We start from the raw sequence: 24660 nt of genomic DNA, 5'->3' as shown, positions 1-24660 counted from the left end.
CCCCCAGGGTGAGATTAGCAGGCCAGAAAAAAATAAAAATAAGTAAAAAGAGATTATGAAGCCTTAATGTCCCTGATTACACTAAAACTCTCCATGTTCTAAGGAGAAAGGGACTGTTCTCTCCTGCGTTATCTGACATCTGTGAAGTGGCATGAAAGAAAAGCATCTTCCTTGTTAGGAAGATCATTAGCAAATTATGGATAAGAGTTTTTATTATGAGAAGATTCCCTTTTGTGTCTAAAACTGACTTTTAATTATATATAAGCATAGAAACCTTCTAATCATTTGAAAGTCTGTGGACAGGAACTTAAGATCAAGGGTTGTCTTCCACTGGGTACTCTTATGTGTAGCCAGCTTGCGCCTAATGGTTCCTATGGGTACAAGAGCTTACCAATAAATAAGTCATGGTTTCTGACCTCCCGGAGTTTGTAATATATTTTGAATCAATGACTTAGTAAGTGCATTATCCCATTAGTAACAGCATTATAAGTAGTAAGTACTTTCTAGGCCATCCTACTGACTTTATTTATATGCATTAATTTACTGAATTCATGAACTCTGGGTCAGGATTTAAGGGGTGGTCAGCTCCCATGTGGTGATAGTGGTAAGGAACCTGCCTGCCAGTGCAGATGTAGGAGACATGGGTTCAATCCCTGGGTTGGGAAGATCCCCTTGCGGAGGGCATGGCAACCCACTTCAGTATTCTTGCCTAGAGAATCTCCATGAACAGAGGAACCTGGCAGGCTAGTCCATGGGGTCGAAAAGATTCGGACATGACTGAACGACTAAGCACAGCACAGCACAGTTTGTCTACAGGTATTTATTGAGTACTTGTTGTATATCAGGACTGTTTTAAGCAGCTGGGATATAATAGAACATAAGGTGTTTTGGGCTTCCATGGAAGTTTTATATTGGTTCCATACCTGAAGTACAGTAGGTAAGAAAAATACATATGGTTTTAGTTGTTGAAATTTAAGCATTTTAAAGTTAGTATACTAACTTTGACTAAATTATTAAGGCAAATGGACTTTGTCCAGAGAATAAAGTTTACTAAATGTGAATACATAGAATTTAATTTTCTCTTTGCATTGGGGATAATAGTTCATTGACATATTTCTGTTCCATATTTAAAATGTTTATTTATATTCTACTTTGTTCCTAAAAGGCAGTTTACAGAAATCTGTAAATGTGGCAAAATAAAACGAAGAGATGGAATGAATGGTGTGAGATTAGAAAACAGCACACATACAGTGAGGTCCTAGTCACAGGTGCTATCCTGTGGGACTCTTATCCTCCCACCATGAAATCTATAATCCTGCCTGTGTTTATACCTGCCATTTTGTTTCTTCTTGAAATGTAGACCCTTCCTCTTATGAAAGATCAGTCCCACTGCATGTGTGTTCTGAATGCTATCCTTTCCCACTTTGTCCAGGATTTTGGTTTTGTCCTCTGTCCTTGTCCCCCTTATATCTAGGATCAGTGTCATCGTCCTGCAGACATGTTCAGCTCTCTCTCATCTTACCCTGCTCCCCCAAAATACACTCTTGATCTTCATGTTTCTCTCCAGTGACTGCTCCTTTCTGTTTGCCATTTCAACATTTTTTTTTTAAAGAGAATCATTTGCACCAACTTTATTTTCGTGTCCTCACCTCCCACTTACAGTCAGCCTGCTCCAATCTGGTTTTCAGTCCCCAACTGAGACCCCAGCTGTGCTGATCAGTCCTTCCTGCTGGAAACGTTTTCTGCTTTGCTTTGTGTGCTCACATCTGACTCACGTTTCTTCTACCTCTCAGGCCACTTCCCACCTCAGCCCTTGCTTGTTGCTCAGTCTGTCCAGGCATCTTACAGCTTGATTCTGTGCCTTCCCTTTCTTTGTGTGTCCACTGTCACTATCCATTGTCTTGCTCTCAGATATTGTCCATATGTTTCCCAAGTTCATGTCAACAGTTAAGACCTTTCTTCTGAACACCATACTCATATATTCAGCTGCTCACTTGATATGTACTCTTGGATTTCTCACAGGCACCTTAAATTTATATATATAAAAAAATCTTGTCTAACCAGAATCTGACCTTCCACTTCAGAATCCTGTCCCCTCACTTTTCCTCATTTCAGTAAATGGTACCACTACACAGTTGCTCAAGGCAGAAGTCAGAGGTCATTTTTTATTCCTCCTCCGTCTTTATCTCCCCCTTATATCTAATACATCACTAAGTCCTGATTGTTCTAGGACACAGCACCTCTCACCTTGTTTACCTCTTTCCACCAGATGGGTAGCCTTGTGTGAAATTAAAGAGCCCAGGCTTCCTTCCTTCACTCAGATGAGGCAAGAGAGTATTTTCAGGGAGGGCATTCCTTACAAAACTCATTTGGGCACTGTATGTGACTATGTTCACCGTAAAATTGATTTAAAACTATTGAAACGAGTGATGTAAATCATTGCCATTAAAAAGTTGAGGATGCCTACCAAAATGATAGTTTTAGAATACAGGTTCCCAGTCCCTTGCTTGTAACCCTTGGGGCAAGATGTGTTTTGAAACTGAGTTTTTCTGATCTTTGGACTAAGATGCATAAGCCATATATAACACTTCCTGTGGGGCTTTTGATCCCACCCTACAATCATATGAATACTTCTGTGACAGAACTTATGAAGATGTGCACTAAAAGGGTAAAAACTAAATAGCCTCATGTTAGTTCCGGTCAGGTTTTGCTCTTGGGTGAGTTCAGGTCAGATTAAATTTTGCCACCAGAAGACTTAAATGAAAAAAACTTTTAGTTTTCAGAGTTTTTTGGCCTTTGGATTTCTGGTTATGGTATCATGGACCTGTAGATAGTTTGCAGCTCTTCTTTCTAGTGATAATTAGAACATCTAGACCAGATTTTTTTTTTTTTTTTTTAGACACTTCCAGATCATGGTACTAAAACCATATCCTCAGCATGTACAAGTTAGCTTATCTCTCTGTTAAATGTAGCAGGAGGTTGTGTGTCCATTGGGATCTAACAATGGAATCAATTCATTAAGAACCAAGATTTGCTTTTTGTTTTAAAGAGTCATCTGAGAGTTTGATTACTTTACATTTCATGGTGAAGGAGATCATTTGAAGTGTTCAGGGGTATATTTAAACTGAATGTAGCTTTCTTCTGTGGCTCATAGTACTTAGTAGTTGGAGGGGATGCCAGAGTCTATTTTGCTTCTTTTACAGATGCCACTTGTGTCTGGAAAGGCCAGGTGAAGTAAAAGAGGACCCCACATTATTTGACTCCGTAAATATCACACAGCTTCTGGGTCAGAGCTAGTTAATATAATAAAGGCTGTTAGGGAAAGTTACTGTAACAGAAGAAAAGCAGAGTGCAGGGATCCTGACTCACCTGGGGAGAAATATCCTCAGAAGAAGCCTCATAATTAGGCAGTTTTATAACAATTAAAAATGTTAAACAGAGGAAGAACATAAGCAACTTTAAATGCTATTTGAATGGTTGAGGCAAGTCTTATAGATTTCCCAGAGGGGGGGGAGGATCATAAAAATATTAGGAAAACAAAATTTTTTATTTTTCTGTTTCGGTACATAGTTGAGGAAGAATGCTAGGTTAACTGGATTTGGTAAATGCTACATATTTTAAGTACGTGAGGTAAAACTTTATAAGCTTTCCACATTTAGCTGTAATATTCCTTTTTAGTTATGTTTCCTTACTCATCTCCTTTTTTGTCATTGTCATATATGAATTTCAGGTGGGCATATCTTCTTAGAAGTATATTAAACACCATTAAAACAAAATTAGATCTATAAATATTGATAAAGAAAGATGTCTGTGAAGTAGTATACTAGCTTTTGGTTGCTGCTTATAGCATTCCTACAAATTTAGTGCTCAGAATTACACTGACTTATTATCTTAGAACTCTTTAGGTTAAAAGTCAGACTCAAGTCTCTCTAGGTTTCAGTGTGTCATCAGGGAAGCGTTTTTTTCTGGAGGCTCTAGGAGAGAATCCGTTCCCTTGCCCCTTTCAGCTCCTAGAGGCCACCTGCGTTCCCTTCCATCTTCAAAGCCAGCAGTTTAGCAGCTCTCTGACCCTGTTTGCATCATCATATCTCTTTCTCGAACTCTCCTTTACCTCCCTTTCCCACTTTTAAGAACTCTGTGATTATACTGAGTCCACCTGGATAGCTATTAATAGAATCATCTCCCCAACTTAAAACCAGCTGGTTAGCAGCTTTACTTCTCCTTTGCTGTGTAACCTGATATACTCCCAGGTTCTGGACATTAGGATACATGGACATCTTGGGGATCATTATCTTCCCTACCATAGATAGAAAGTAACAAAGGAATGTTGCAAAACAGTTTGTAGAGTTTTAATTTCATTTGGATTTGAAAAAGTGATTATTGGTGAGAAATCATATCACATAAGGAGTAACCTACTTTAAGAAAGCCCTTTATTCAAAAAAAGGACCCCAAAAGGGAAGATATGTCAGCTGCTTCAGTCACTTTACCAAAAGATTCTCCACAGTTTTGATTGCCAGTTCAGCTCAGAGGCAGTGAGTCAGTTGCATTAAGTGTGTTCCTACACTGCCGTACCCTCCCGGAGCAGTTCTCTGGTTTCTTCCAGGGCATTGTTACTTGTATCAAGGGACCACTTACTCTGTGATCTCTGATAGGTAAGTGAAGGTTAGACCTGTCCTCAGAACTTTTCTGTATGCTGTGAACTGTTGAGTTCAGTTCAGTTCAGTCCCTCAGTCATGTCTGACTCTTTGGGACCCCATGAATTGCAGCATGCCAGGCCTCCCTGTCCATCACCAACTCCCAGAGTTCACTCAAACTCACGTCCATCGAGTCCATCAAGTCGTGCCTTTTACTAAAAGTTAATTACTGTCACACACAAAGCATAGTACCACTTAGTAATCATTTATTAAGTGGTGTTGTTCAGTCACTAAGTTGTGTCCAATTCTTTGCGACCCTATGGACTGCAGCACGCTAGGCTTCTTTGTCCTTCACTATCTCAGAGTTTGCTCATACTCATGTCCATTGAGTTGATGATGCCATCCATCCATCTCGTCCTCTGTTGTCCCCTTCTCCTTCCACCTTCAATCTTTCCCAGCATTAGGGTCTCTTCTGATGAATCGGCTAAATCTATTCAAATATATCTTTCATTTACATGGTACCCTTCATCCAACTTGGAATGATTCAGAACCTTTCTAAAATAAGCACTAGGTAGAGAGTAATTTCCTCCAGATACACAGATGGGAAACAGTAAGAATTCACAGGCAACCTGGAGTAAACAGATGGATCTTACATCTCTCCTGCCGGTGTGGGCTGTTTGCAGAGCATTGTGATCATGCCATATCCTTTTGCAGGACAATAATAAATTTGGCCCCAGTATTTTTATCACTCACACATCTAAAACCCCATTGCCCTTATTTTCATGAGCTTTGGGGCCCTTAAAAATGTGAATTTCTAAGTTGAAATGCATTGAGCGTTTCTGTCTGCCTGTTCCTATTGCTAGCTCTAACTTTATTAAATTTTGAGTTGCTGAAAGGATGGATCATGATATTGGTACTGTTATTTTCTTATAACTCTTTTCTATTAAATGGCAGATGATATTTTAAAATTCAGATTTCTTCTAGCCCTTGGGATTATGGTTTTGAATTAAGATTGATTTGGGGAAAGTACTGCTGGTTCCAATAAATGGAGAGCTTTGTTCTAATGATGTAATTTTGTGTGTGGGCATTCCTGGAAAATGTAAATTAAAACTGCTTCAATCTGATACATTACTGGAGAGATTGTAGAATTTCTTGTTTATTTAATTGGTATTTAAGTGTACATATGTCCCAGAAGCATTTAAAAAGTAGCCTCAGTGTGTATGTAGTGAATATGTAACACACTGAGTTTTCAGATTCCACTTCTTGGTAATAAACGAAAAAAGTCTGTTGCCTGACAAAGTACAGCGAGGTCATAGGTAGTCTTTTCTCACTTTGAAATTACATTTGACGTTCAACAGGCATTTTTTATAAGCTAGTGGGCAGGCTCAGTCTAGAGATTCAACTTTGGCAGGCAGGATATGAAATAGTTTAAATAGTTTTGCTGCATATTTATTGCCCAGTGAACGTGCACTTGTTGGAAGGCTGCCTTTTTTTTTTTTCCCTTTTTTGAAAAATCTGACTGATAAAATAGCAAAGGGTTCTTTTACTGCTCTTTGTGCTTACCTGAGTTTTGCCGTTTAGGTCTTTACCTTTTGCAAGGAGAGAATGATTTGGTGATGGAGTGCTCCCACTGACCGATGGACTCAAAGAAGAAAAGGTAAAACCATTTTTTCCTTCTCCTCTGTCTTTCTAGGAAAACACAACAAACAGTTCCACTTATGTGTAGCTTCTCTTCAGTTTAATTTTCTTCTTGATGGTTATTAAGTAGGAATAGCGACATTTGTGTTGATTGGCAAAGAGAGAAAGATAATTACAATAAAGCTTGTTAGTGGTTCACTTTTTTGCTAGTCCCTTTCTTATTAAAGGCACAGATGTCTTCATTTCATCATTGAAAAGCTTTTGAAGCCATTTTTTCCTCACATAATTTCAGTTTTTTTCAAAAGTAGCCTTATTATTTATAATTATATTCTTGGAAAACTTGTCATGAACGATATTTTGAAAAAAAGTTAGGTTTGTGGCTTCCCTTTCATAAAACCATGGATGTGCCCAATTACAACTTGCAGGAATATTATTTAGCACAAATAGAGAAAATCCTAGGTATTACAAAATAAAGTCAAAGAAAGTTTCTGAACATCATTAAAATTTTGGCATCAGTGTTCTAGAAAAAAGATTATGAAAAAAGAAATGTCCCATCAGTGGCGACACAAAGGAAGACTTTATATAAAGGAAATCCAGAGTATGTTAATATGGCCTTTTCTTGGAAAGGGAGGCAGTTAGGATATGATCATTATTACACAGCTGTGTGTTTTATGATTTTTGAGCCAGTGTCATCAGATGGATAGAATTCTTTGGCTAAACTGTAAGTAAAGCATGAAGGATTTTACCTGTTATAAATTTAACTCTTAAAAATTTAAATAGGAATTATAGAGCTTAAACTCAGCATAAAGTGAAATAAGGATCTCTGCTGCTCCTGTCTTTCTCATCAGATATCTATTTGTTGTTTTTTTCCCTACCAAATTAAAAAAATTTTAAAATAAGACTCCAACTTTGGATATGTTGTAACTTTATATATTTTTGTGTGTGTGTGATGGGGAACACATGTACACCCGTGGTGGATATGTTGTAACTTTAATAGCTAAGGAGTTAATGTATTGAGAAGTTAGAATTTTGAAATTTTATGTTAATCAAAAAACTTCAAAAAATAGCCTAGGTTTTGTTGGCTTCTTAGATAGAAATAAGTAATTTGTGGATTTGTCCTCAGGGTCACATATAAATAGTTGTTTTGCATCTGCTTCTGTGTCATAACCAAGTCATAAAATAGCCAACCTATCTGACCCAGTCACCCATGTACTGGTAAAAGGTATAAATTTTCATGACAGTATTAAGGACAAGAGGTATAGTTCTGAACTACAGAAACAATTAAGCTATTTTTCTTGATGTTTGTAGTTCCACAGAGGCTGAAGGATCCAAAGAAAGAGGCCTGGTCCATGTGTGGCAGGCAGGGTCCGTTTCTGTGACACCAGAGAGATTGCCAGGCTGGGGAGGAAAGACTGTTCTTCACGCTGCCCTTGGAGTGAAACATGGAGTGCTTCTGACTGAAGGTGCTGAGAATGGCTTAGCCAGCATTAACTGAAACTCTGACTAGTGTCTGAGTGTGTAAGAACAGCTGAGCTTCCTGTGTGCCCGCGGTTCTCAATGGACTTTGCTGGAGCTTATTTTCTTTTTGTTTTCAAAATATGTTCTTACTCCCTTTATCAGAAATCAGATTAGTTCTTAAATTTAAGATGTTCCCTAGCTAGAATAAAAGGGAGAATTATAGCTTAAATTTTTTTGTAGTGATAAGTACATGAAAAATTAGACTTTTTGAAAGATTATGTATTCAGAGATCCTGTTGCTATACCTTTGTTCATTAAATGTATCAAAATAATAATGCTAATAATAGCAAATGTCTATTAAGCAATTATATGTGCCAGGCACTGTGCTAAGCACTTCATATGTATTATCTCATCGAGTCCTGACAACCACCTTATGAGGTAGCTGCTGTTATTATCCCCACTTCACAGATGAGGTAGCTGAAGGTCAGGGAGGTTAAATCGTTTTCCCAAGCACACACAGCTATTTAAAGGGTCAGAGTCAGGATGGGAACCCAGAGAGTCTGATTTCAAAGCCTGCTTTTAAAATCACTTGGCTATACTGTCTTAGGTTTTCTCGGGCATAAATGGCAGCTTATAAGGATATAATGCAGTCTATAAATCTGTAACAGAAACCTAGGCTATAATTTATATAGAGAGCTACCTTTAATTTTGATGGCATTTTGCCAGTACAGTCATGGCAAATTTGATTTGGGTCAGGACTGCCATCAACTCCACTAATTTATAAATTTCTGCTCTATAAGCATTTGTTAAGTATTTAATAATGCTTTGGTATTTTCCTTGTAGGAACTAAGGGAAGACAAATTCTAGGAAACAAAGCTTAAAGCTGACCTTGGTGGTTTATGGGGTAAACATAGACTTCTTTCTAACTTCTTTGTTATTTTGTCACTTTTGTTATGATAATACATAATATTATCATTATTACTGTATTAGGCCAAAATTTGGAAAAAGCCTTATTTTTTAAATGTAAACTATATTCAGTACCTACACTATGGGCTTCAAAATGTATAGTTCTCAAGCATATATAAATGGAATTCTGTTACTGTTATTGTTTTAGCCCTTCAGTAAGCTGTTTAGGAATCCTTCATGAGCATGGTATCTTTAAACATCTAGAATCAAACCTAAAAGGCTGGGAAAACTGAGGGAAAACTTTAAAAAATATGTAAATAATGTTCATGTGTAAACAGTATTCTGGTTTAAGTGTCAAAGGAACAAAAAATCTCCTCTCAACACAACTGTGTAGCTTGAAATGGCACAGAGATCTCCAGTACTTTCTTTTCTAAGTGAGGAAATGGTATTGATTGAATACTAGAAATTTCAAGCTTCTTTGTCTCTATTCAAGTTAACCATTAGCTCCTAATCCAGTGAGGACATCTCATTGACTCACTGTTTTTGTGGGATACTATTTTTAAATGATGTCTAAATATTCATTTCTTGCAGTTTTCTCTAGAGAGCCTATTATTCCAGTGGAATAATACCAATTGAAAGTTTTGGTGAACTGTGTGATTTGGTAAACAAGTGTGATAGGTATATCACTTGGGAAGAAAAGTTTGAAAGCTCTTAACCAGTGAGCTTATTTTCTCAGTACTCTATGCAAATTAGAAATTCCCTAACAAAAGCTGATCTTTTTTCTAGCCACTATTGTGTTTTTCCTAACACAGATCTTGTAGTGAGTTAATTTGAGTATATAATTGTATCTGCCATGTATCATAGGCCAGAGATAAAAGCATTTTTTTAATCAATGACTAAATCGCTGCTTGTGGAGGAAGAATAGTACTCATTTCTTTATTAATTAAAAAAAAAATGGGTAGGTCCCTGGTCATATAGGAAAGAAAAGATAGTGGGTTCAAAATCCATGGCCAAATCTTTGTCCCATTTAAATTTTTTAGCTAATATGGATCATTTATACATGCCCCCAAATTCCTGCAGTACCTGCAGTAAAACTATGACTTGATAGCACACGTGAGCATAAATAAGTTGTCATCATTCATGTCTCCAACTCACTGGTGCCTTCCTTTTTATTTCTAAAGCTGGCCAGTTACCCTTCAGTCTAAAGCTACCAGTCATGACTTCATTTGTGTTTTACTTTGTTTTGTTGTGATGTGCTTTTTAAATGCAACTCAGAAAGGCTGTCTAGTACACAATATATATTATATATAATATATAAAAATTACACATAGTATAGTACAAAACATGAAGACAGTCACGTATTGTTAATATTGCTGCTTTCAGTCCAACCTGGAGGTGTTATATAAAGCTGATTTCATAGTTTTGGCCAAAGTGAATCTCTAGTATTTTTTATGCCATTGCATATTCATCTACTGCTCTGTTAAACATTAGTAGTGAATATTATAGATATTAGCGAATGTGTCTGTTTTGTCTTCTGCTTATTTTATCTAATCATATCTTGATCATTGTTCTGGATTTGAACTTGGAATCCACTTCTGTAATAGCCTACGATGAGAGCCGTTAGTAATGATCAGTGCTAGGATGAGGCTGAATAAGAGGAGCACCTTCATTTGAAGTTGTCTCCTGCAATTTGTAGAAATTGTCACCATATCTCTGAATGTTCAAAGAAGCTCTTTGTTAAAAGATTAGTAAGTATGGAATGCTATATGCTTGAACAGAATTTCTGTAGCTGTGCTCTTGAAAATTAAGAAAAGGAAACAAAAAAGAAATTCTATTTTGTTAAACCTAGAGGGGACTAAAGGTTAGCTGAGAAATTGTCTAGTTAATTCACTAACTTTTTGTTTCTGTTTTGTTTTGTTTTTAAACCCTCAGATGGTGAGGTCTACAGCTTTGGGACTCTCCCCTGGAGAAGTGAGCCAGCAGAGACTTGTCCAAGCAACCCCATTCTGGAGAGTGCCCTGGTTGGGCAGTATGTTGTTACCGTGGCAACAGGGAGTTTCCACACTGGAGCAGTCACAGACAGTGGTGTGGTGTACATGTGGGGGGAGAACTCTTCTGGCCAGTGTGCTGTAGCTAACCAGCCGTATGTTCCAGAGCCAAACCCTGTCAGCATTTCTGATTCTGAGACCAGTCCTTTGTTAGCGGTCAGGATCTTGCAGTTGGCATGTGGTGAGGAGCACACTCTGGCATTGTCCCTAAGCAGAGAGATCTGGGCATGGGGTACCGGTTGTCAGTTGGGTCTCATCACCACCACCTTCCCAGTGACAAAGCCACAAAAGGTGGAACACCTTGCTGGGCGAGTAGTGCTCCAAGTTGCTTGTGGTGCCTTCCACAGCTTAGCACTGGTCCAATGCCTCCCTTCCCAGGATCTGAAGCCAGTGCCAGAAAGATGCAACCAATGCAGCCAGCTCTTGATTACGATGACTGACAAGGAAGACCATGTGATTATATCAGACAGCCACTGTTGTCCATTAGGTGTGACACTGTCAGAATCCCAGGCGGAAATCCAGGCCAGCACCACCATCAGCCCCTCCTCTGAAACCCTTGACACCCAGGGAGAAGTGTTTGAGAACACTCTTGTGCAGAATGAGCCGCCTGCTGCTACTGAACTGAATGTTGGAAATGTTCAGACCGCAAGTGTTCAAACCACTTCCTCCCCACAAGATATCATGGGAACAACTGAAGTTTCTTCTGCAAGAAGTATACCATCATACCCTGACACTCAGGCAGTAAATGAATATGTGCAGAAACTGTCGGATCATTCAGTAAGAGAAAACTCCGAGAATGGTGAAAAGCCAGTGCCATCTCAGGTACCTGCTAAATTTTGTAAAGGTGTTTCTGGAGTTGAACCATCTGAGTTTTTCTTGAGAAACTTTAAATATCTAAGGGTTGGTACCATTTAAAATTTTCTTAGTTTGACTATGATTCTATCTCATCATGCAAGCCTAGATAAGAAAAACCCTGGATTGATTCAAAATTACTCTTTTTGTTCAAATTCTGGCTCTTTATGATGTTGCAAGATGTTACTCTGGGCTTGTTTTATAAGTAGCAAAATCCCATTTTTCTTGTCCAAGTACTTTTCCCCCCTGGCTAAGATGGGCTCCCAAAATAGTTTGATCTAACATAACTGTATATTCACAAAGAATGCTCTGATCTGTACTAGTAGCACTATTCAGGTTCCTTCTTTATCAGGGAAGCTTGCTCTGTGGTAGATCCCTTGATTGGGGGCAGACTTAAAATTGACAGGCATTACATATTTGAGTTCTTTTCAGTTATATCAGTGGTCCTTACTGGGCATCATTGGATGGAGGCTTTAATTTTTTTTTTTCAACTTGTTTAAACCATTTTTAGTTGGAAAACGTGTAATAAGTGGAGAGAAGCTATTTACTAGGGCCATATAGTAAACTGTGTCTCCCTACTTCAAACAAATTTTTCTAAAGGATACTTGGTTTTTTACTCTTAGTAGAAGGCTTTTGCTTTTCTAAAATAAATATGAAGAGAAACAACTAATCATATGGACTTCCCTGGCGATTTAGTGATTAAGACTCAAAGAGCTACCTTTGGCATTGTTTTCAGGTTTTTGAAACCACCTTGCCTCTTGATTCTTCCTTACTGTTGTTTACTGGCTCAGGATAGAAATGTGGCTTAGAGTTGTTTTCAGAAACAGTCTTTATTTCACAGTCTACTCCCTGAACCTTGTAGATACTTGATTTTTTTTTTTTTTTAGTTAAGAAGCTGTTTGGAGAAAGGGAAATCTAAACAAAGTGAAAGTAATAATTTAACAGGACTTGTGCACACTAATAAAAAAGTTAGATTTTGACTTATCAAAAGTCATTCATCTGATTTGTTAAAAGTTGAAGTTAAAAGTTTATTTTTTACTGTTTATTTGATCAATAGATTGTCATCATTGAAATTGCACTTTTCTTTGGACCCAATCATTTGGTTAAACATTTAAAGCTTTGGTTACCTATGCTAGTTTTGACATTGTGTGTTTAGCTAAGTGTAACTCATCCATCTTTGTAAATAGTGTCTCAGTCATACAGCTAACCCTTAGGAATTTATGTAGCCTAGGATAAGTCTTTTCTTCTTCTGGCCAGATGTAACTGAAAGAATATCACGTATTTATGAAATAAGCCAAAGTATTTGGTAATGAAGCATATATCTCATTATTGAATTTTACTGACTGGGACTACTAAAAGTGTATCTTTTGTCAGAATTGCTGGGCATGTGTTTTTGTTTTATTTACTTATTTTATGAATTGTTAAATGTAATTAAGTAGAGGGGCAAATTAAGACAATAAAGTTTATATAAGGTAGAGTTTTTTTTTAATTTTCCTGAGCCTGATGCTAAGAACTCCCTAAGTCAGTCACCCGTAAATACTATTTAAGCTTCTGTTATGTGCATGCATGCTAATATCACTTCAGTCTGTCCGACTCTTTGCGACCCTATGGACTATGGCCTGCCAGGCTCCTCTGTCCATAGCATTCTCCAGGCAAGAAGTACCGGAGTGGGTTGCTGTGCCCTCCTCCAGGGAATCTTCCCGACCCAGGAATTGAACCTGCGTTTCTTAAGTCTCCTGCATTGGCATTGGCAGGCGGGTTTTTACCAGCTAGCGCCACCTGTGAGCGTTTGTAAATAGAGGGTGGAAGTAGCAACACTAGCTTTTCTGAACACGTTATCATGGGACCTGTGTTACCAGGGAAGTGACACACTTTGTATTTAACTTTTTTTATATGGTCTATTTGTTTATTTTGTTGGATATTTTAATTAAAGACTCACACAGAAGTGAGTCTTCTGAATTTAGTATTTAATTCACCAAAATGTGTTGAGTGCCTACTACATGTCAGACCCTGTGCAGGGAACAGGCATTATTTCCTGTAAGAAAATCAGAAGCCAGTGTTAAAAAATAAATTGGGGGTTTGGTTTGCAATTCAGGACAAATGAAGAAATATTATACACATACACACACACACACACACACACACACACACATATGTGTGCATACCACACCTCTGGGATATTTGGGTAGCATAGGAAACAAAATTTTCACTGTGACCTGTGCTCATAAACTAAAAGCTTTTTGTGTGGGTTAGTAGGCTTATCTTTTTTAGTAAGCAGTGATGCTTGACAGCTCAGAGTAATTAACTGATCTTTCACCAAGATACCAGAAAACTTTAGTTAGCTTTCTAATCCAGCTGTGAATAACACTAAGCACATTGGATCCAAGTGTTTAATGATTAACCTACCACATTACTCAATGGTAATGAGAGCAAAGGTAATCTTTCAGTTTACCTTGTGCCTGGGTCATGGAAAATAACTCCTGATTAGATAGTAGGAGGACATAAACTTCAAAACATAATTTGGGGGCTGATAATTTAGAGATATAACTTATTTCTCTGCCTGTGTATGCCATATATAAATTTCTGTCTATAAAATATTTTAGGAAAAGCCTAAAATAGAATTTTCTTAAAATAGAATTTTTTCTCATAATTTTTTAGTAGAAATCTGTATAATTTTTCCTAGTAGTGATCAGTAGTAAAGCTTGCACTTTTTCAACCTTCTATCCAGGGCTATTACCCCATGTTAAAGGCTTTGTTTTTCATACCTTCCCTCCCCTCTCCCCTCTACTGTGTTTTGTTTTATAAAGCAGCTGGGACTTATTTTTAAATACCATGATAAAATCCCACCCAAACAAAAGGAAGTACTTTTTATAAGGAGCTGTATTTTGAGTACTCTTTTCCATATAAATGTGTTAAATACATGATCAAGAAGGGATACCTTTAGGTTGGAGATGAAGACCTCCTGTTTCAGTCTTATATTTGCGAATAGTGATAGATGTTACATTTTCTTTTTATTGATTACTTGTTGTATAAGGGATTATATTTTTATATGCTGTTTTATGTGTGTATATTTTAGCCTCTTGTAGAAGAAGCAATTCCTAATCTTCACAGCCCACCAACCACAAGCACTTCAGCCCTCAACAGCCTTGTGGTCTCTTGTGCATCTGCTGTTGGTGTGAGAGTGGCTGCTACATATGAAGCTGGGGCCTTGTCTTTTAAGAAAGTTATGAACTTTTATAATACAGCCCCTTGTGAGCCTGGAGCTCCGGCAGGCAGCAGTTCCATAGGCCCAGAAGGTCTGAAAGATAGCAGAGAAGAACAGGTTAAGCAGGAGTCAATGCAAGGAAAGAAGAGTTCAAGTCTTGTGGATATCAGAGAAGAAGAGTCTGAGGGAGGCAGCCGAAGACTCTCTCTCCCTGGCTTGTTGTCACAAGGTAAGGAGCTAGCTTTTGTGAGCTGACTTCTGGTGAATCCAAGATGCTCCTGATATCACATATTGTGTTATAATAAATTTGCTTTCTTAATTATTAAAGCTAACATATGCAAATATCAAAATTTATTTCATTAATTAATTTTTTTTAAGTTACATATTACTGTGCTTTATAAATAAGTTTAGACCCTCACTTTTTCATGATACATGCTTCTGCTTATGAACCTTGTGTAAGCTAGTGGCACACTCAGCAGAAAAGATTGTAATCTTAGCCAGTGATGATCACTTTCTTTGTGACCCACAACTTAGTGATCAAGTGACTGAGTCTGTACTTAGTGACACTTGATGATTTTCTTCAAAACAGTCTGTCACCAGATTGGTGTACAAGATTTGCACAATGTTATAACAGCCTTTGGTATAATTTAGAACACTGTAAAAGATGAAGTTCTCTATGAAATAAAGTTAGCAGGCAAAATACAAAAGCTTTTTAGTATTTCTGATTTATAACCATTTTCTCACTTAAAAACTTTAACACTTTATGTCTAAAGTAAATCTTTTGTTAAAATATTTATAGCATGCTTGAACTTAAGACCTTCATTTGGAAAAGCTTTACTTTTAATTTTGCTTTGACATGGAAGAACTATTTTTTAGCCTTAGTGTAGGACTTTGTTCAGAGAAGGCAATGGCACCCCACTCTAGTACTCTTGCCTGGAAAATCCCATGGAAGGAGGAGCCCTGCTAGGCTGTAGTCCATGGGGTCGCTGAGTCAGACACGACTGAGCGACTTCCCTTTCACTTTTCACTTTCATGCATTGGAGAAGGAAATGGCAACCCACTCCAGTGTTCTTGCCTGGAGAATCCCAGGGACGGGGGAGCCTGGTGGGCTTCCTTCTATGGGGTCGCACAGAGGCGGACATGACTGAAGTGACTTAGCAGCAGTATTTTGTTAAGCTTGTTCTTCAGAATACCAGTTACATAGGATGTCATATAGCTATTCTATATAAAAAATGTACAGAAAAGAATTTTGTGGCCAAATGGTTGGAAGTGGGGTAGGGCTAAACAGATTTAAACACGGCTTTTAATTGCAGGACTTGTCTGTACCTTGAGCATGCTGATGTGTGTGTGAATCTCCACAGGGGCGGGAAGGAAGAATGTAGTAGGCAGTATTTACCAAACTCACTTAATCCCCAGTTTTGCAGACCTATAGAATATGCTTCACAAATACCATGTTAGTATATTTTGTTGAAAATCAACGTTTATTAAAAGGGTACCTTTCTTTTCATGTGTCTATTCCCTCATGATATTTCTGGTTTGTTTTCAGTCTCGCCCAGGCTCCTGAGGAAAGCTGCACGGGTAAAAACTCGAACAGTGGTTTTGACCCCTACATACAGTGGAGAAGCAGACGCGCTCCTGCCTTCTCTGAGAACAGAGGTGTGGACCTGGGGGAAAGGGAAGGAAGGACAGCTGGGGCATGGCGATGTTCTGCCCAGGTGAGTGCTGCCAGTGTTTACTGTTAGGAATTAGTTTAAACAAATAACTTCTCCCCCTTGAAGGTCTCCAAATCTCCACTTCCTCCTGGAGGAAATCTGGTCCCTTCTAGCTCTAGATTGTTATACACCATTAACTCTGATAAAAAAACAAAACAAACACCACCTGCTCCCCCCAGTCATTCTTAGTCTTGAATTTGTTCCTGACAATAAAGGACTTAAGTATCCATGGTATATTTTTCCATCTCTTCTTTGATGTTTATTCATGTTAGAATGCAGAAAGGGGTGTTTGGGATAAGATTATGTGTCACTGGAACATGTGAATGGTTCACATTTTTAACTTATGAAAAAGAGCCAACAGTTTTCTTAACCTGAAAGAGGTCTATCTGCTGCTGCCAAAATAACTATAACCACTGTATTAAACCATGTCTATTCATGTATATCATGGAAAAACTGTTCTAAGAGAAATTCTTTTGATATTAGCAATAAATATTTGTAAAAGTGTATAAATAGAATGATTATCTAAACCAGTTAATATAAATGTCTCTTTTCTCCTTAGCAGAGTGAAAGCACCTAATTCATTAAAAAGTATACTCTCTGCCATATTAATCATTTAGTTGTTTTATGATTCTTAATAGATTTCAAATTATGGTGGTGAATTAGTGATTAACAGACAAAGATGAAATTAAAACCATTTAAAATTACTTATATTTAGGAGTAGATTGAATATAAATCCAGTATTTTTATTTTAATTTTTTTTGGAAATATTTACTTGAAAACATAATTTGAGAAAGTCCATGATTCTTGCTGAGAATACTTCTTACTTTGAGTTTATGTGTATGTGTGTATGTTTTTCTTTAAGGCTTCAACCATTGTGTGTAAAATGTCTGGACGGTAAAGAAGTAATCCATCTGGAGGCAGGTGGTTACCATTCTCTTGCACTTACTGCAAAATCCCAGGTAGGAGGCAAACTGTTAAAAGCTGATCTTGATTTCATGAAAGACCAACATGATGAGATTAGACTATCATTTATTGAGAATCTTATCTGCTGTATGTCAGGCAACAATCCTATATCTCATTTGATCTTTTCAGTGTTTTACATTGCACTGTATTATTTCCATTTTATAGGTGAGGAAAGGGAGGTTTAGAGAAATCGTGTAACTTGGCTAAAGTCACATGTGTGACTGTAGAGTTTGGATTCAACACTGGTCTGCTTGACAAAGAAGCTTTTTATAATGTGCTTTTATGGAAAAATAGAACTCAGAGTTTTCTAAGGTATTGGTAAACTTTTATTTCTTGATGAAGAAAACACTTATGTAAGACATTAAGAAAACAGAAGGCATTTCTTTCTTAAAATTGTGAGACCTGAAAGTGACTTCCAGAATCATTTAAAACCATGCCCACATATACAAATCCTTCTGAGGATGGTAGATTTTTAAACATACTCTTAAATATATTCATATAATGATTCTTCATTAGCCCCATTATCTTGCTATAAAAAGTCAGTAAAAGATTCTAAACACTTTATTTTAAATGACATAATAGTCTCACCAAAAAGCTATTATAGTTCATATAAATAAATATAAATATTAGCAAAGAAAAGGATAATTTGTTATTAATGTGATGAATCATCAGAAAGGCTTAAAAATAAGAAAACAGGAAGATGGTAAGTTACAAAGTAAGCATAAAAATTACCAGCTTTCTTATATATGTAAAGTAAAGCAGAAAGCATGCTTAAGGAAAAAAAAAAGCTGTTCACAATTACAACACAAGTGTTAAGGAAACAGGAACATTGTTAATAGGAAAAGTGTATAGCCCACATGACACAAATTCAAGAACTCTTCTAAGTTATAAAAGAAAATAGGAATAAAGAGGGAAAAATTTTATTTTTAGATGAGAAGACTGAACATTGCAAAAATGCCATTTCTCCTAGATCATTAAATTAGTAGAGTGTAAATTCAGTACAATCCCCAGAATATTCCAATATAATATTTACACCTTAATAAAATGATTCCCAAAATTATTCTAGGAGAATAAACAAAAGAGGTGAGCCACAAAAATTCTGAAAAAAGAAAGCATTAGCCTTATAAAACATACTATAAAACTACAAACAGGTTATTATAACAGAAATACACTATAGACTAGAAATAGCCACAAGTATATATGAGAATTTAGTCTGTGATAAAAAGTAGGCATTTCAGCATTCTGAATCAGCCATAGGTGTACATGTGTTTGGCAGCAATCAACACAATTCTGTAAAGCAATTATCCTTCAATTAAAAAATAAAAAAATTTTAAAAAGTAGGCATTTCAGATCAGGTGGAAAAACAAGACTGAGTGTTCAGTAAATTCTTTTGGAACCACTGGCTTCTTATTTGCAGAAGAAAACTAAGATAACTTTACATATTCTAATTCTGGATGGAGTAAAGATCTAGATGTTAAAAAATAAAACTTTACATGTGTAAGAACAAATTTAGGTGATTTATTTTTTCAGTAATCTTAGGAGTAGAATAAGATATGACATCAAAACCAGAAATTAAAAAGTAAAGATATATGTTTGTCTACGTAATAATTCAATAGTCCAACATAGCAAAAACCTAAACACAAACCAAAAAACCCCACAAACAAATTTAAGATACATAATATATGGGGAAAAACATTGTAACATATATGACCTGATCCATAAAGAAAAATTGTTTAACAGCATTTATAGTCCATTCACTGAAGAAAAAATAAAAGTAGCCAGCAACAAAAGATGGTCAACTACTCAGTAAGCAAATTTAAATTAAAACAAAATTTTCTCACCTATCATATTAGCAGGGATTGCATTTAATGCTAAGTGTTGGTGAGGATGTGGGGAAAAGGTACACACACTGCTGGTGGGAATGTAAATTGAACTTTGCTGGAAGACAGTTTGTTGGTATATAGCAAAAATCAGAATGTGTATGTTCATTGACCCAAAGTTCTTTGCTTAGAAATCTATCCTAAGGAAATAGATACATTATATATATATATATAAAGAATTTTAGTTAATTTTTATATTAAATAATTGAAAAGAAATTATTAATAAATGTACTTATTTCATTAGGTAATTGATTAAACTACACCCACAGTGGAGTTTCATGTACTTATATTGTAGCTCTATACTTATTGACCTAGAAAGATGTCAGTGTGCAGAGCATTACATAAAAAACATCAGGTCACAAAGCAGCATTGATAGTAGAGTCCCACTTTATACTTTACATTTTGTATATTCATTATATCTAGTAGATAATAAAATTTCTGGAATTATATATGTGTATGTTCCTAAAGCAAGGTAGGAGTTGTCTCTGAGTGGGTGATTCATCAGTGGTTTTCACTTTCTTTTTGTTTCTTTGTATTGTCACAGTCTTGTACAGTGGTCATGAATTGCTTTTATAATCAGAATAAACAAAATCATTTGCATTAAGCATAGTTACTGTAATCTGGTTTTTTTTGGTCTATATTAGTGCATAGGTGCTTTATGCTTCTCATATATGTGATTCTTCATATATGAAAAGCTTTCTAGTCATTCCATTGTACTCCTGTCCACAGAATAAAGAATAGTGATTCCTTTTTCTTCATGGTACTTAGCTTTATTTTTAAAAATCACTTTCTTTATAAGAGGCAGTATAGGATAGTTCCTGGGATTAAATCCTGGAAAATTTGTGACCTCTCTGGGTCAATTCCCTTAAATGTTTAAAAAAAAAAAAAAAGGATTGTGTGATAGTGAAACATTAATTAATACACAGAAAGTATATTAAGAACAGGGCCTGGCAGGTAATAAACTCCTGAGAAATGTTAGTTAAAATGAATTTTCTAAAGAGTTGAAAGACTAGGATAAGTAATTTGTGTGTAACTGTTGGTAAATATGTGTTATTATAAAAGTTCAGAATTGGCATGCAAAGATCAGTGTCACATCTCTTACCTGGTTTCCTGTGGTTTTCTAATAGGTTTACTCATGGGGGAGCAACACCTTTGGTCAACTTGGGCATTCAGATTTTCCAACAACAGTTCCCCGTCTTGCAAAGGTACTTTTGTAACCTTGATAACTTTTACAGCAGCTTATTCCAGAATTCTAAGTTATAACACTATATTTCTCCAATTCTTGTTTTATAAAATTAGGAGAATTGTATACTTGTAACCTGTTTGTTATCACATACATTAAAATTTTTAAGAAACTGAAGCTGCTTGTTTTCAGGCAAAATGTTCCCCATTTTTGATGTGTTAGTTTGTATTAATATTTCTTTTTTTCCTAGCTTCACTAAGTATTCATAGTTCTGTGTTTGTTTTTTTTTTTTTTTTAAAGTAAAAATGAACAAGTTATTTTAAAGCAAATGTTTCTTGGACTGTGAGATTGACTTCTAAGCTTTATACCACCGAATAATGCCTACTCTTCGATTTCTCACTTAAGTTTGACTTTCTTTTAAGTGTAACTTTTACATAACGTTATTTGATGGTTTGTTTTGTTATTATGTACACAGTAGTAAAACCTTTTTGTAACCCTTTTTGTTTTCTATAGGGAAGCTAAAAGTATAGATAATTTCTTCACTGCTGTATGAATTGGTTTTAGTTTATGTAGTGGGTGCAGTTTTAGAGGACCGTTTCTCACCCTTTTTTTTTCTGTCACAACGTTCTGCAGAAATACAGAATTCATCAGTAGTATTGACTCCTCACATGAGATCTGTTTGTTTGGGGAACGGATGTGTTGTGGGCAGAGAGTAGGCGTGATGATAGCCCAATAGCCTAAAAGAATGGGATATGGGGCTCATGTGTTCCTAGTTTGAATCCTCTCCATCCTGATGCATGCTCTCTGCCCTGAGAGTATTAGAGACTAGAAAAGGATGTTTACTTCAGTTTCAGGAATCTGATTCAACATATGAGCTACAGTTAATATATATTCCAGTGATTCATGTATTCAGTGTACACTGTGCATCCATCACTACATAAGACCTTTACCTGTTACCTTTCCTTCCAGTGAACTAATTTTACTGGGAAGGAAAGTCTTAAATGAAACATTACAGAACAGTTGTTATTTCTAGCTCCAATCTTAAAATATTTTTAGCATAAAATGTTTTAATGGTCAGCTATTCAGTTTTGAATAATGTGTCCTGAGGAGTTGGACATGACTTGGCAACTGAACAGCAAATTCAATTTCTGATATTTTACTACAGATAAAAATATGGTAAATCATTGTTTCTTGTTTTTGTTCATTTGAATAAATTAGAACATGCTTATATTCCTACTAAGAAAAGTTTTATAATCCAGCATGGTGATGCTGCAAATACAATTTTTATTTAACATTTTAGTGTCAGACAAGAGAGAATAGAGTTTGTTATAAGGTTTTAGTTTCATTACTGTTTACCTGTACCTCTGAAAATGCAACATCATTATTTTGGTCTTTATTTGGGGGAAGGTTTTATTTTGGTTTTTTATTTGAGAAAATTATTTTGAAGTCATTTAAATTAATGTGTGAATTAAAATCAAGGCAGAGTGAGACCTGAATTAGTTTTGATTAGAAACTAGGAAGACAACTCTTTCCTCCTGCAAAAATTTTAATTCATTCTTTGCAAAACCAGCAGAAGTCAATTTTATAGATAACCTGAATTTGAGAAGATAATGTCATGCCTGAACAGGATAACTGTAAAGTAGTGGAGATGTGCGTGATAGTAACATACACACTATCACCTAATCACCCAGGATGTGAACCAGATCTAGACATGGAATATCAAGATAAGAAATTTTTTTGCTTTATTGTTATACGCGTCATGGCTGAAGCTGGGTCTGCAGGATGGGGCAGTAGTTTTTGTAGCAGAACACTTCCTTCAAATGAAACCTTGTGCTGAATCCCCTACATAAAACAGATAACTGTAGGACTGTCTTAGTTAAGGGATGGATGTGGGTGGGGATAGAACCCGGGCACCTGCCTTTCCATGGTGGCTCCTGAATCACTACCTGGAATCCTGGAAACCTAAAGCCATTGGTTTAAGGCAGTGGTTCTCAAACTTTTGCATATATCAGAAACACCTGAAGAGCTTGTCGAAGCCGACTGCCTAGTCCCTCCCCTCAGTGGCTCTGTGGCCTGAGTTTGCATTTCTCATGTGTTCCTAGATGATTGCTGCTGCTGCTGCAAAAGCTTCTTGTTGAGCACCATTCGTCTAGGGGATCCTTGTAGATGGGCTTCTAGGGGTTTCTGCCTGTTGCAACATCCTGGGACACAGTAAAGTCATGTGAGAATTAGTGAGTTCCAAGTCAGAAAGCAGTTTTCGCACTCATGGGTTTAGTTGGCCAGAATGGAATTTAGCCTAGTTAGGTTTTCTTTTTACATTGATTTTTGTTTACATAGCAGAATATGAATGGACAAAGGTGTGTCCTAGCTGTAGAATAGGGCTCTAGAAGTTTTTGGGTCTTTGATTATAGTACAAGCTAAGTCCTATGACAGCTTCCAAAAATAACAATTAAAATATCAAATGTATGGTTTTTTTATTTTTGAATTCCAATTTTTCAGTTTTTTATAGAACAATCCAGTTCTACATTTACTGGCTGAATAGGGTTCCTTTTCACTCCTGCAGTTGTTTGGGTATGTTTCTGGGTGAGTTTTGCCCTCTGAGACGTGACTTTTATTCCACTTGTTCAGGTAACCTAACATTCTAGTTATCATGGACTTGGAGTTGCATCTGATTCCTTCATCTCAGATAGACATGTCTTCCTGTCATTGCAGGTGAACAGTGAAAATGGAGTCTGGAGTGTGGCTGCAGGCCAGGATTATTCCCTGTTTTTAGTGGATACCGAAGACTTCCAGCCTGGATTATGTTACAGTGGCCGGCAGGACCCGACAGAAGGTGACAACCTTCCAGAGAATCACAGTGGTACTAAGATGCCAGTCCTCCTCTCCTGTAGTAAGGTGAACAGGAATTAGATCCTAAGGCCCACATTCCGTAACACATGAGAAGTATTTTGTTTCTGTTGCTGTTTGTATGTATGCCTATTATTAAGTATCCCTGACTAATATATTTAAAATTGTAAGCCGCTTCCCATCCCCCTTCACTCCTCATCTCCTTTTCCTGCCTTATTTCTCTCCACAGTGCATATCATCATCTCATCCTCTGTAGAGTTTACTTATTTTGTTTATTGTCTGTCCTCCTTAACTATAAAATTCATTAGAGTAGGGATTTTTAGGCTCTCTCATTTATAACTCTATTTATGTATATTTCATAAATATTTGTTGAAGTAAATGCTTTTATAAATGATTGTTGATGTAACACCCTCACATAGGAATGTTGAAAATATTTATTTCGCAGCAAAGTTTTCTGACTGTGTTAATGGAGTCCTCAGAAACGAATCAGAATAGAAATTGAGTAACAGATTTTTAACTGTTAGTAGAAAGTGAAAATTGCAGGGGCCTGAGGTGGGCTTGTGGCAGACCTGACAGGCCACCAACCATGCTGTTTTCCATCACTTCCCCTCTTCTCTTAGCTTTTTCTTTTGTTTACTACTGTTAACTTATTTTTCCTTTGTTGATCTGAATTTATTTGCTTTCCTACTGCTTACCTCTTTTTCTTAAACTTAATACCATTGGTCTGTTTCTGGTTTTCTTTTTCCTCACAACATTGCAAGGAAATTAACCTTCAAAGCTTGTGCATTCTGGGTTTCTTATTCTTACTGAATAATATATCCTATGGATTGTTTTTTTTTTTTAATCCTTTGTTTTTCTGGCTAACTATGCAATTGTAGCTGTATATAAGGGCAAGATCTTTCTTGCTAAAGGTAACACTGGCCAATATTTGACTCTTGACCTGTATATAGCCTGTTATTCCAGACATATTAATTGACTCTTCGTAGTTCTTGGCCCTGACTCCACATTCCTCATTAAAGATTCCACAGTCCAGGTAAAGGATGAAATGGGCTGATGAAAGCGATGAGGCTCAATCTGTGTCTTTAGTTACCATGGGCTCTTAATAGTATATTGAGCCTGCAGCTTGGTTGCCTAGTTTAATAGGGATATGTGACAAAGACGTCACATATTTTTGTTCAGTGCTATCATGAATAAATGACAAAGTTCACTTTTAAAGAAAATCTCTTTCTGTTGTACTTTTTTTTTTTGCTTGTTGCATATGTATTTTTTAAATATAAATTTATTTATTTTAATTGGAGGCTAATTACTTTACAGTATTGTATTGGTTTTGCCATA

The 24660-nt window shown here is 36.5% G+C and overlaps 1 protein-coding gene across 6 annotated transcripts in view; it reads left to right on the top strand.

The window, feature by feature from the left end:
- The window catches only part of ALS2 (alsin Rho guanine nucleotide exchange factor ALS2), a 60474-nt gene that overhangs the window by 5721 nt on the left and 30093 nt on the right, over positions 1-24660 (top strand). For 4 of the 6 annotated variants that reach the window (XM_044937276.1, XM_044937271.1, XM_025278002.2 and 1 more), the window contains exons 2-9: positions 6216-6291; positions 7581-7735; positions 10568-11505; positions 14612-14969; positions 16287-16455; positions 17315-17411; positions 20423-20500; positions 23191-23373. In XM_044937276.1, coding sequence (XP_044793211.1) covers positions 6272-6291; positions 7581-7735; positions 10568-11505; positions 14612-14969; positions 16287-16455; positions 17315-17411; positions 20423-20500; positions 23191-23373 — 1998 coding nt within the window. In that variant the 5' untranslated portion in view covers positions 6216-6271. Of the gene's footprint in view, positions 1-6215; positions 6292-7580; positions 7736-8572; positions 8634-10567; positions 11506-14611; positions 14970-16286; positions 16456-17314; positions 17412-20422; positions 20501-23190; positions 23374-24660 lie in introns of those variants that run through there. The other 2 variants (XM_044937283.1, XM_044937279.1) reach the window with 2 other exon arrangements.

The sequence above is a fragment of the Bubalus bubalis genome, chromosome 2 (genome assembly GCF_019923935.1).
Source record: "Bubalus bubalis isolate 160015118507 breed Murrah chromosome 2, NDDB_SH_1, whole genome shotgun sequence".
In the NCBI taxonomy this organism is placed as follows: Eukaryota; Metazoa; Chordata; class Mammalia; order Artiodactyla; family Bovidae; genus Bubalus; species Bubalus bubalis.
Note: the sequence above shows the minus strand (reverse complement) of the source record. Positions and strands in the feature narration are given on the sequence as shown.